The 12965-nt window shown below is 44.4% G+C and overlaps 1 protein-coding gene across 1 annotated transcript in view; it reads right to left on the reverse strand.

Moving 5' to 3' along the window:
• The window catches only part of CSMD2 (CUB and Sushi multiple domains 2), a 682283-nt gene that overhangs the window by 546226 nt on the left and 123092 nt on the right, over positions 1 to 12965 (reverse strand). The window contains exon 3 of the mRNA XM_069545242.1: positions 6019 to 6131. Within this exon, the coding sequence (XP_069401343.1) occupies positions 6019 to 6131 (113 nt within the window). The remainder of the gene's footprint in view (positions 1 to 6018; positions 6132 to 12965) is intronic.

A 12965-nucleotide genomic window follows, 5' to 3' on the forward strand; every position in this document is an offset into this window, starting at 1 on the left:
GCTTCCACACGTTGAAAGGCAGACAGAAGGACACAGAGAACATTGGAGAATCAGAGACAGACTCCCTGAAGGCAAGACAAACACAGCTGAATTCCAGAGGGACTTAGAAGTAAAATAGGAAAATAAAATGCTGAAAGAATTGGAGGAATGTCTCAATGACGATTCAGCTGCTGTTGGCATGGAAAGGGCCTTTCTAAGCAGAACACCAAAGGTAGAGCATCAAAGAGAAATTAAACATTTAAAAATTGGTGACATAAAAATTAAAACTGCTGCCCATCAGAAGGAAACTCATAAAACTCATAGCCTTAATATGCAACACCACTTACAAAAAGGAGAAGAAAAAAATACTAACACCCGAAAAGAAAAGTAGGCAGAGACAGGGACAGGCAATTTACAAAATGATCTACAAAAGGCCGGAAAGTGATGACAGGTGCTCAACCTTCCCTAGCATCAGAGAGACGCAAATTATAACCACAAATGTGATCTCATCACACCTATTTTAATCAATGGAACTAACTTAAAACTCCCCAACGTGCAACGTAGGTAAAGAGCAGGGATGGGCCCTCTTACAGCCTGGTAAGATCTTCCTACAGATACCATGGGATTATGCATTAAAACAGAAGATCGACACACTCTTTGACCCGGCAACTGCACTTTGAAGAATTTATCCTAAGGTAATTAGATGAGGGTTTAAGTTGTATGTACAAGGATGTTCTTCACTTAAATGTCCCCAGAAGATGACTGGTTAAATACCTGGGGTATAGGCAAACCACACTGGCTCCTTCACTGATATTCATTAGAAAGAACAAAGCAGGGCTATTTTATTAACGCAGAAAAGTGTCAGCCTCATTAACCAGACTACAGAACTACACACACAGTGTAACCCCAAGTGCACATGGATCCGCATCTGTGCACACAAGCGTGGAGGTGCAGAGAGCTGTCAAATGCTCACTCACAAGAAGGGAGGAAGGGAAGCTACATCCTCTGCAGCAAGGGGGCGGCCGTGCTGGGCAGACGGGGACGTGGGCAGGTCTGGGCAGGAAGAGGAGTGAGGGGGAGGAGATGAGTGGGGTTAGAACTCCTGGGGGTCAGTGCTGGGAATGAGGCTGCCAGATAGCAGATAAAAATACCAGACACCGGGACTTCCCTGGTGTCCCAGGGGTTAGAGCATCTGCCTGCAATGTGGGAGACCCAGGTTCAATCCCTCGGTCAGGAAGATCCCCTGGAGAAGGAAATGGCAACCCACTACAGTACTCTTGCCTGGAGAATCCCATGGAGGGAGGCGCCTGGTAGGCTACAGTCCACGGGGTCGCAAAGAGTCGGACACGACTGAGTGACTTTTCTTTTGCAGTGCGAGGGACATGGGGTCAATCCCCAGTCAGGAAACTAGGATCCCACATGTCTCAGGGTTACTGAGCCCAAGTGCCACAACAAAAGATACCACAGCCCACAACTAAGGCCCCATGCAGCCAAAAAAAAATTTTTTTTAATATAGGACACTCTATTAAATTTGAATTTTAGACAAAGAATAGGCAGCTTTTTTAGTATAACTGTGTTCCATGACCTGGTGCTCTGTGACAGCTTAGAGGGGTGGAATGGGATGGGAGGTGGCAGGGACATTCAAGAGGGAGGGGACATATTAATATGTATACGTATGGCTGATTCACATTGGTGTATGGCAGAGACTAACACAATATTGTAAAGCAATTATCCTCCAATTTAAAAAAAGTATGTCCCATGAAATACTTGGGATATACTTATGCTAAAATAATGTTTTTCAAAATTTTAAAAATTTGAATAATATAAAATACAGATTAATTGGGCATCTTGTATTTTATCTGAAACTTTAGCTGGGTCTGGACATATCTCTTATTGCCTCTCTGAGATGACCCAAGCCAGACAGCAGGAAGCTGAATCCAACGCAGGCTTCCTGTGTCCACTCTGCTTCTGACTTAGTTCCAATCTACCTGCCCACGAGAGAGAGTCACCCATCTCTGCTTTCCTTCAGAAGTTTTGTGGGGATTACAGTGTAGGCGATGAGCATAGTCTTTAGAGCCAGAGAAGTTACTTTAAAACTCCTGGTCATCAAGTAGCCTTAAGCGGAACACAAAACTCCCGAGTCCCAGCTCCAACATCTGTAAGATGGAGATAGTGAGGTCTGTCCATGGGGCTGTCTTGGGGATTAAATGAGATAATGTATGTAAAGTGCCTGGCATACAGTCAGCGCTTAACACAAGTTGATCCCCTCCCCTCCTGTCCGCGGCCACAGCCCACACTCTTGCCCCCGGGGATTACGAATCAAGCATCTCCTGTCATCTCGGGCTTTGACGATTGGCCTTTTGGATCTTTTCTTTGAAGCGGCAGCAGCTCTGAGCTGACACCCTTCACCTGACTTCACCTTTCTCCCAAATCCCTAGCAACAGTTCAGTTCCTTATCTGTACTTTTCACTCTCCCGAGGAGGGTGGAGGAAGATGAGACTGCTTTTGATAGCTGACTTTCGGGGATGTCAGGCAGGGTAGCTACCGAGAGTGGGGCCCTGATGGCATTTAGAAAGGGCCAGCGATGTCCAAAAGAGCGCAAGTGAGGAGGCTGCCCGGGCTGGGGGCAGCCTGGGCTGATGTTGGGGAGGCGAGGGGGTCTCTAGAGCCAGTCTGTCTGCCTACATGTTGTCTAGCACAAATGACTAAGGGGGCTCTGCGTGGCAGGGAGGGCTCACTTCTTCCCCAGAGAGCCAAATCTTCAATGTCTTTTGGATCACTGGATCACCCCCTCCCTCCAACGAGGCTCAGAGAGTTTAAAAATCTGCCCAGCATCACCCAGTTACTCACTTCCAGAGCCAAGCAGCTAGTATTAATCAGCAAATCTCTAAACAGGGGGTTGTCTTATGTCTTGCTGAGAAGTCCAGTGATAGAGTGGACCTCTGACCACTGTGGATGTAACATGTCACGTGGTTCATCCGCAGCTGTGGCTGTCACTGCCGGTCTCTGCCACCTGCCCTCCTGACCCCTCCACTTTGGATATCTCAAAAATCAGCACAACTCATACCTTCCCGGATGCACAAATTGCCCCGTGGTCCAGTCCCGAGCCAGATCAGTGAGATCAAGCCACAGCCTCGGCTTCCCTCCTCTTGCCTCTCCTGTTAGCACAGACGCCTGCATGCGAGTCACTCTGCTGGGCACAAAGACAGAGCCACACAGACAGTGGAGTTGGCGGAAACCCTGCCCAGGTGACTGCAGAGTCGCTCAACCACAGCAACCTGTTTGCATCGTCCAGAGTCTGCCCGGGCCTCACCTGGAAGCTTTGTCTTCTCAATGCCGGTGACTTAGTGATCTGGTATCATTATGCAAGGGCTTCCCTGCTGGCTCAGTGGTTAAGAATCTGTCTGCAATGCAGGAGCCACAGGAGATAAGGGTTCAATCCTGGGGTTCAGAAGATCCCCTGGAGGAGGGCATGGCAACCCACTCCAGCATCCTTCCCTGGAGAATCCCCATGGATAGAGGAGCCTGGCAGGGTACATACAGTTCATGGGACCGCAAAGAGCTGGACACAGCTGAAGTGACCTAGCACAGCATAACACAGTACCATTATGCAGCTGAGATAGGGCAGGCCCTTCCTCCTGTACCATTTATCCTTTATGTGTCTGGGCTGCTACCCGCCAGGCCAGGCAGGTGGGAGGAGGGACCTGCTGGCCTCCACTTTATCTTAAAGTGTAATCTCATTGAATCACAGACACTTTGTGAATCTGATGGAAGTCCGGCTCGCCCTGTCTAGGAATCTAGAAGCATTCTCTGCAGTGATACAAATGTTCTTGTATTGCCCAATATGGGAGCCACAAGCCACACATGGCTACCCAACACTTGAGAGGATGCTGGTGCAACTGGTAAAAGGAATTTTTAAATTTTATTTAATTTTGTCAATGTAAATATGAAAGTGGCATGTGGTTAAAGGCTACTGTACAGGATAGCACAGTTCTAGACTGCTGCTGCGGCTAAGTCGCTTCAGTCGTGTCCGACTCTGTGTGACCCCATACACTAGGGGTCATCAAACATTTTCTGTAAAGGGCCAGATAGTAAATATTTTCAATTTTGCAAGCCATGTGGTCTTTGTGGCAATAACTCAAGTTTGGAGTTGTAGTACATACAGTCATACACAACAACAGCAAAAGGGCTTGGCTGAGTTCTAATAAAACTTTTTTCACAAAGACAAGCCAGAAGCTGGATTTAGCCAGGTGGGCCATAGTTTACTGATCCCTCTTCCGGACACTTTTAAGAAAAAAAAAAATGCACATACCCTTATATTTTCAGAATGTGGCTTCTAATTATAAGGGGTTTTCACACCTTTGATGCCCCTGTAGACCTTCCCATGAATTCCTGGCTAGAACCTCTGATTTTTAAAGGGCTCTGGCTGGTGGAGAAGCACTTGGCATTGTTTCTCAGAGCAGGTAGTATGGTCAGGGATCAATAGGACCCTTTTTCCCTAAAACCTCATGAAAGTCCAGGCGTCATGGATCCACAAACACTGCTGAAGGAGGACACCTCGCACAGGTCACCCCGGGCGTCAGCCCCTCCTGGGATCCCTGCAGCAACCAGCTCTAGTGTCCATGACTCATTCCCTGCACCATCCCCAGACCCCGCCAGCCTCCCCAGAGCTGAAAGACTGTGGATGAAGCTTCTGAAGACGTCCCTCTTCATCAAGAGGTTATAACTGAGACTCACAGAGACTTAGTTTGGGTTAACAGCCAAAGGATCTGGCTGAGGACACAACCAGGATGACAAAGATCACAGTCTTGCTTTGGGGACGAACTGAGTGTTTGTTTCAAAGAAATTGGGATATCCCAGGACACTTCACTTTAAAGACAGGTAGGTCTTTTCAGGAGCTCTCAGTTAAAGCAATCTGGAGTTATGTCAGAAGCCCTCAGTTAAAGGCATGTGAAACTTTCTCTGGAGCCTTTTTAGAATCATTAGTTAAAAATAACTGATACCCCTCCTCAGGTTCCTTCTCAGCAGCTCGAAATCACTTAAGTTAAAGCACCAAACCGTGTCCCCTCCACCCAATACCATCAGGCATGAATTTTGCCAAGGGAGGTAGGATTTGCCCTCTTTCTGACGTGTATTCCTAGCCAAGACAAAGGTGGTATCTATTTCTATATTCCTATAATTCCATTCAAGAAAGCATCACTTATTAAGTTCTTAGAGGCAAGAGGAAGAAAGCCTTCGCATAACTGGCATGCTTTACTAGGGTGTTATGTCATGACTGTTATTAATTATCATTAGCCGTCTTAAAATATGCCTATTAATGATCTCAACACAAAATAGCAGTGTGGGTCTTAGCCAAGAGCAGCATAATTACCTATTAATGAGATGTAAATTTCACAGGGAAATGACAGCGATCTCGATGTACCACCTTCTGAACTAATATAATAAAGTTAATAATAATAATAGTGTATAATCTGAGGATATTAGTGTTAATTTGAATGCTAACACCATAGTTAAACAGGCTGAGAGAAATGGAAATTATTTGCATAACTCAAACCAAGAAACCCTAATCTCTGCTATTAAAGAAAAATTGATTGTTCTCCCCTGAATGATATAAAGCTAGTGAGCCAAAAAAAAAAAAAAAATTCAAGCTACTTCTTTTATGTCTTCTACTTAGGGTTTATATCTCCCTTATTTCTAAAACCAAGTTGAGGTATTTGGTAATACAGTGAAGCCCAGGAGAAAACAGAATTAAAAAAAATAGAAACACAACAAAACCCAGTTAAGGGGAGAGAGCAGATGTTACCAGACCCTCAAGATAAACTATTGCAGCTCAGGTCTGATTTCAAGTCTCAGCTTCCTAGAAACACGGCAGGAGCAATTTAAGTAACTGAGTTACTGGTTAGTAAGCAGCCTCCTTAGGACAGGCACAAGCTTTGAATCTGAAGAAGCCCTTCTCGGCAGGTGAGAACCATGCAACCCTGCCTGTGGCTATTCGAACTTCACTCCCCAGGCTCCCGTAGGCCAGGCCGAGACACCTACCCTCATAGCTGGCGCGGAATCCCTGTGCGCTGACCGCATAGTCACTGATGAGGCGCAGAGAGAGCGTGGTGGCCGCACTGACGATGGTGGCTGGCAGCTGAAAGCCTGTGAGCCTGAAAGACAAAGAGGTGAGCTGGAGGGAGGATGAACCCCCGGGAACCGCACATCCCTGACGCATTTATTGAGTACATGCTGGATGCATGATGCCGATCTAGGCACAGGGAAGGATATGAAAGCTGAACACCAGGCACACGCAAGGTGTTCCAAGATAAAGTAATTCCCAGCAAGAGTGCTGGAGACCAGTCACAGAAATATGGAGGCCTACTCTCCCAAGCCATGGGCCACCCCTAATCTGCAGGTCTGCCTCATTTGTGCCTCCTCTCTTTCTCCTCCTCCAGTTTCTTCTCCTGATGTACCCAAACAGGATCCTATGTGGCCTTCCTAGAACAGACTCCCTCCACCCATGCCCTCCGCCTGCATCTTATCTGTAGATAAACTGCAGCCTCCTAGGCCTTCCCAAAGTTCCAAAGGGTAAATTCAGTTAGAGAAGCGAGAAAATGCAGAAAGGAAAACAGTCAAGCAAGAAAAAATAATAAAAGTTTAGCCATTAGACAAAGTCAAGGACCTTCAGTTCCTCCTCAAGGGCTATAAATGATATTCTGCTGCTGCTGCTAAGTCGCGTCAGTTGTGTCTGACTCTGTGCGACCCCAGAGACGGCAGCCCACCAGGCCCCTCTGTCCCTGGGATTCTCCAGGAAAGAGTACTGGAGTGGGTTGCCATTTCCTTCTCCAAAATAATATTCTGAGCCACGTCCTTTGAGCTCTTTTGCAGATACTGAAACACCCGCCAGGTGGAAGAAGTTAACTGTATGCAGCCTACCCAGCACATAGATCCCCAGACTGATTGCAAACAGAAGCTTGATGATGCTGACTCCCAGTGACCTCACCACCAACCAATCAGAAGAATGTCCACTGATCACTTACTCACAACCCGTCTCCATCACCCTGTCTTTAAAAGCCTTTTGCTGAAAGCCTTTGGGGGTTTGGGGCTTTTTAAGCACTAGTAGCCTGGGCTCCTTGCTTGGTGTCTTACAATAAACCACAGCCTGGCGTCAGTGGCATTACCACATGTGGGCACCAGACCCAAGTTTGCTTCGGTGACGCTGACTCCTCCCTTCCTGGCTGGGGTCCTCTGAGGCTCTGGGTAGACTTTGCCACAAATTTACAATGAATGATCGCCAACAGACAGTACTTATTTATTCACATACAGAGGAAAATATATCCAGCTCTAAGTAGCAGAATGTGGATCCTTCTTACCATAGACTTTATCCTTTAAAAGGAATAGGTCTACTGCTTTTATAGAAATGATAAGTGCTTATTATTTTTAAAAGATGAAAGCAAAAAATAAAAGCCCAATGCAGTCTAGAAACAATCATTCTTGACAGTTGACACACAAAGAGATGGAAGGATCCTTAGTTCAGATCATATTCAATGAAATAATTTCATACAAATGGGATCATATTGTACATGCTTTTAAAATTAAAATGCGTAATTTTTTCCCCCACTAGTTAAATGAAGAAAAAGAAACAGGGGTGAAACAAAAGGAACTGTTGAATCTGAAATAGCATGCTTTCAGCACAAGAGAGTCATCTTTGAAAGAGTCTTCTAACGTTAAAAAGATAAAACAATGGAGCCTTCACTGAACACTTGGGGACACATTTTAGGAAAGAAGTCTGCTTCCAGACATCCACACAGGTTGGCCCCCACAGGCGATGAGATTGTGCACAAAGGTGGCAGTGGGGTGGCCAGGCTCCTGTTCACCTCTGTCTTTTGGTCCCTGTCTGAGGCTCATCTGCACACACTCATGGAGGAATTCAAGGTACAGCTTTACCTCCATTTTCAAGCAGTAAGGGATGCTTGTGGTGCCCCCTGGTTCACCTCCGTTCCTCCCATTGCTATACTATCTGGACACCCAGATGTCCCCTGAAGGGCATGGGTATTGGGTTCAACCAAATTAAGTCAGCTGTTTGTAACACCCACCGTGAAAAGCCCTGTGGAGGGTGAAGCCCTTGTCTTTCCCACCATCCTAATCTTATAGGATTCAGGTTAACACAATACATTGAAGGAAAAGAGAAGGCAAAGTCACCAAACTAAAATGGGAGGCCAAATACGTTTCGAGGTCATCTTCTTTGCAGGTATACAAACACCCAGCAAAGAGGCTCTCCATCATCCCATATTCTCTCCCTATCCCTGCCCCTGTCTTTCTGTCTCTATCTCCCCCATTTTCTCACAAGGGCAAAAAATTCATATGTCAAATAATGAAGCCATACACATTAGAAGAAAACAAACTACTGTTTAACCTACTTACCGAGGAAGGTCTTTCTGAGTATGGTTAGAGGGCTGCTTTGGCTTCCACCCGCCCGTCATTCTTTGAGACAGCTGTCACTGCACTGGGTTCCGACAGGTACCCTACCCACTCACTAGCCACAGAACTGGGCAAATGACCAATCACGGCAAATCCTTCATCTTTATGGAGTGGTTCAAGGCATAGGGAAGGAGGAGGAGGACACCTAATCCAAGCAGAGTCGTTCTGAGTCCTTCCATGGGATGTGATATACAGCCTTCAAGTGTCTTTTATCTGGGGGCTCTAAATCATTAGATTGTTAGCTCAAGACTGCCATCAGTCGTGTGTGTCATTACACAGGCACTATCTGCTATAGAGAAAATGATGTCTCGTACAGATGGAGACGAAGCTGAACGGTGAGGAGAGGGACAGAGTCCTACGATGCCTCGTGGAGACACTTCCCGCAGCCATGCAGAGTGACCCACTTCTACCCGAGCCAGCATTCTTTATTCCTTCCTTTTCTTTCCCCTTTTTTCCTTTTCCTTTCTTCTTTTTTTTGTTCAAGTTAGTTTGATTTGGGTTCTATCTCTTGAAATTGATTGAATACTGCTGGATATAGCATGAAACCTCATATGCGTTAAAGGAAAATACTGATTGATTTAATTACATGAAAATTCAAAGCATGCATGTGAAGCAAAAAACAAAAACAAAAAAACCTGTAAAAAAAAAAAAACATAAGAAGCGCAAATTTGGAAGACTACATATATATGACAGGAATTCATTTAGTATTCATAATCTATAAAGAATACTAACAAATCAATATGAAAAAGAAACAGGAAAGGAAGGAAAGAGCAAAGGATATACACAGAAACAGAAAGATGCTCCACCTAAATAATATAAAAAATAGGAAACTCAGTCCCAAAGCCTCATTTTTCATCTATCACGTTAGCAAACGTTGAGGAAAACAGAGCCTATAGTTATCAAAATGATAATAAGAAAATACCACAAATTACACACATACAACTGACAAATTGGATGAAATGGACCAGTTCCTTGAAAAGCACAAACTACCACAACTTTTCAAATGAAATAAATCATTTCAATAGCCCTATGGCTATAAAGGAAATTGAATTAGTCATTTAAAAATTCCCCCAAAGGAAATACCCAGACCCAGAAGGTTCCAACAGAGAATTCTACCAAATGCATAAAGAACTTACACCAATTTTATACAATGTCTTCCAGAAAAGAGAAAGAAGGAGCACTTCCAAACTCATTTTATAAGGCAAATATTACCCCCCGATACCGAAACCAAAGGTAGTACAAACAAAAAAGGTTCAGGACTAATACCCCACAGAATATAAACACAAAATGACTTAACAAAATATTAGCAAAGAGAATTCAGCAACACAGGAAATAACTATACACCGTAACCAAGTGGGGTTTAATTCCGAGGACACAAGGCTGGTTCAATTTCTGAAAACCAAAGCAATTCACTATATTAACAGGCCAAAAGTAGAAAAATCACATGATCATATCAACAATGAAGAGAAAGCACTTGGCAAAATTCAACACTCATCCATAGTTTTAAAAAAAATATATTTTATAGACTCACAGAGTGCAGTAATGCGGTTGCCAAGGGGAGAAGGTATAAATTCAGAGGTTGAGGTTAACATACACACTGCTATATGTAAAATAGGAAATCAGCAGGGACCTAGTGTATAGCACACAGAACCCCACTCCATGCTCTGTACTAACCTGTATGGGAAAAGAATTTGAAAAAGAATAGACACATGAGCGGTGGTGGTGGTGTAGTCCCTAAGTGGTGTCGGACTTTTGAGATCACATGGACTGCAGTCTACTAGGCTCCTCTGTCCATGGGATTTCATAGACAAGAATACTGGAGTGAGTTGCCACTTCCTTCTCCAGAGAATCTTCTCAGCCCAATGATTGAACCCAGGTCTCCTGCATTACAGACTCTTTACCACTGAGCCGAAAGGGAAGCCCCCAGATACGTAGGCATGTATAACTCACTCACTCCCTGTACACCTGAGACTAACACAACACTGCGAATCAATTATCCAGTTCAGTTCAGTCGCTCAGTCACACCCAACCCCTTGTGACCCCATGAATCGCAGCACGCCAGGCCTCCCTGTCCATCACCAACTCCCGGAGTTTACTCAAACTGGTCCATTGAGTTGGTGATGCCATCCAACCATCTCATCCTCTGTTGTCCCCTTCTCCTCCCACCTTTAATCATTCCCAGCATTAGGGTCTTATCAAATGAGTCAGTTCTTTGCATCAGGTGGTAAGTATTGGAGTTTCAGCTTCAATGTCAGTCCTTCCAATGAATATTCAGGACTCATTTCCTTTAGGATGGACTGGTTGGATCTCCTTGCAGTCCAAGTGACTCTCAAGAGTCTTCTCCAATACCACAGTTTAAAACCATCAATTCTTTGACACTCAGCTTTCTGTACAGTCCAACTCTCACATCCATAAATGACTACTGGAAAAATCACAGTCTTGACTAGACCTTTGTTGGCAAAGTAATGTCTCTGCTTTTAAATATGCTGTCTAGGTTGGTCATAACTTATCTTCCAAGGACCAAGTGTCTTTTAATTTCATGGCTGCAGTCACCATCTGCAGTCATTTTGGAGCCCCTCAAAATGTAAAGTCTGTCACTGTTTCCCCATCTATTTGCCATGAAGTGATGGGACCAGATGCCATGATCTTCGTTTTCTGAATGTTGAACTTTAAGCCAACTTTTTTACTTTCCTCTTTCACTTTCATCAAGAGGCTCTTTAGTTCTTTACTTTCTGCCATAAGGGTGGTGTCATCTGCATATCTGAAGTTATTGATATTTCTCCTGGCAATCTTGATTCCAGCTTGTGCTTCTTCCAGCCCAGCATTTCTCATGATGTACTCTGCATATAAGTTAAATAAGCAGGGTGACAGTATACAGCCTTGACGTACTCCTTTTCCTATTTGGAACCAGTCTGTTGTTCCATGTCCAGTTCTAACTGTTGCTTCCTGACCTGCATACAGGTTTCTCAAGAGGCAGGTCAGGTGGTCTGGTATTCCCATCTCTTTCAGAATTTTCCACAGTTTGTGGTGATCCACACAGTCAAAGGCTTTGGCATAGTCACTCTAATATAAAATTTTTTAAAAAAGAAACTTTCATAAAACTAAGGATAGAAGGAAACTTTCTGACTTGATAAAGAGCATCTCCAAAAACCCTATAGCTAACATCACACTTAATGGTGAAAGACTGAACGTTTTTCTCCTAAGACTGAGAACCAGGCAAGGATCTAACAATCCAATTGGAAACCTGGCAAAAGACATGAAAAGACATTTCACTAAGAGAGGATACATGGATGGGAAATAAGCACATGAAAAATGTTCAACAGCATTAGCCATTAGGGAAAGGGAAATTAAGCCCACGATGAGATATTACTATACACCATTAGAACAGGTGAAAATAAGGACAGCAACAACACCGAAGGTTAACTACGAGGCAGAGCAGCCGGATCATTCATGCGTTGCTGGCAGAATGTAAGACGGTGCTAATATTCTGGAAAAGAGACAATTTCTGTTTTAAAAATACTACACATATACTAGTCATACAATTCAGCAATCACAACCATGGGCATTTATCCCAGAGAAATGAAAACTGGTATCTACATGAAAACCTGCAAATGATTCTTCAGAGCAGCTTTGCTTGTTTTTGTAATAGCCCCCAACAGAAAACAACCAAATATGTCCCATAAAGTGAAAGTGAAGTCATTCAGGTGTGTCCAACTCTGCAACCCCATGGACTGTAGTCTGCCAGGCTCTTCCATCCATGGGATTTTCCAGGCAAGAATACTGGAGTGGGTTGCCATTTCCTTCTCCAGGGAATCGTCCCAACCCAGTGATTGAACCCAGGTCTCCTGTACTGCAGGTAGACTTTACCATCTGAGCCACCAGGGAAGCCCCCAAATGTCCTATAATAGGTGAATAATTAAACCAACTGCAGTACATCCTCGCTCAGTCATGTCCATGGGACCCCAGGGACTGCAGCATGCCAGGCTTCCCTGTCCCTCACTATCTCCTGGAGTTTGCCCAAGTTCATGTCCACTGAATCAGTGATGCTATGAAACCATGGTATACTATTCACTGATAAAAACAAATGGACTATTGATACATATGTCTGGGATGGATCTCTGGGGCATTATGCTTAGTGAAAAAAGAAACGCTTATCTCAGAAGATGATGTAGCAGATGATTCCATTTATATCAACAACATTTTGGAAATGACAACATTAAAGATATGGAAAACGGATGAGTGGTTGCCAGGGGTTGGGGATGGGGAGCGGGGTGGTTATAAAGGAGCAGCACGAGGGAGATCTTTGTGGCAACAATTCTGCATCTCGATTGCACTGGTGGTGACAAGCAGGATAAAATGACACACAAGTACGCACACACATTGCACCAACATCTGTTTCCCAGTTTTGAGACTGTACCACCCACACTTTAGATGCACCTGTTGGGAGAACCTGAGTGAAGGGTCCGTGGAACATCTCTGTATCACCTTTACAACTTCCTGTGAATCTATAATTACCTCAAAAT

The sequence above is a fragment of the Ovis canadensis genome, chromosome 1 (genome assembly GCF_042477335.2).
Source record: "Ovis canadensis isolate MfBH-ARS-UI-01 breed Bighorn chromosome 1, ARS-UI_OviCan_v2, whole genome shotgun sequence".
NCBI lineage: Eukaryota > Metazoa > Chordata > Mammalia > Artiodactyla > Bovidae > Ovis > Ovis canadensis.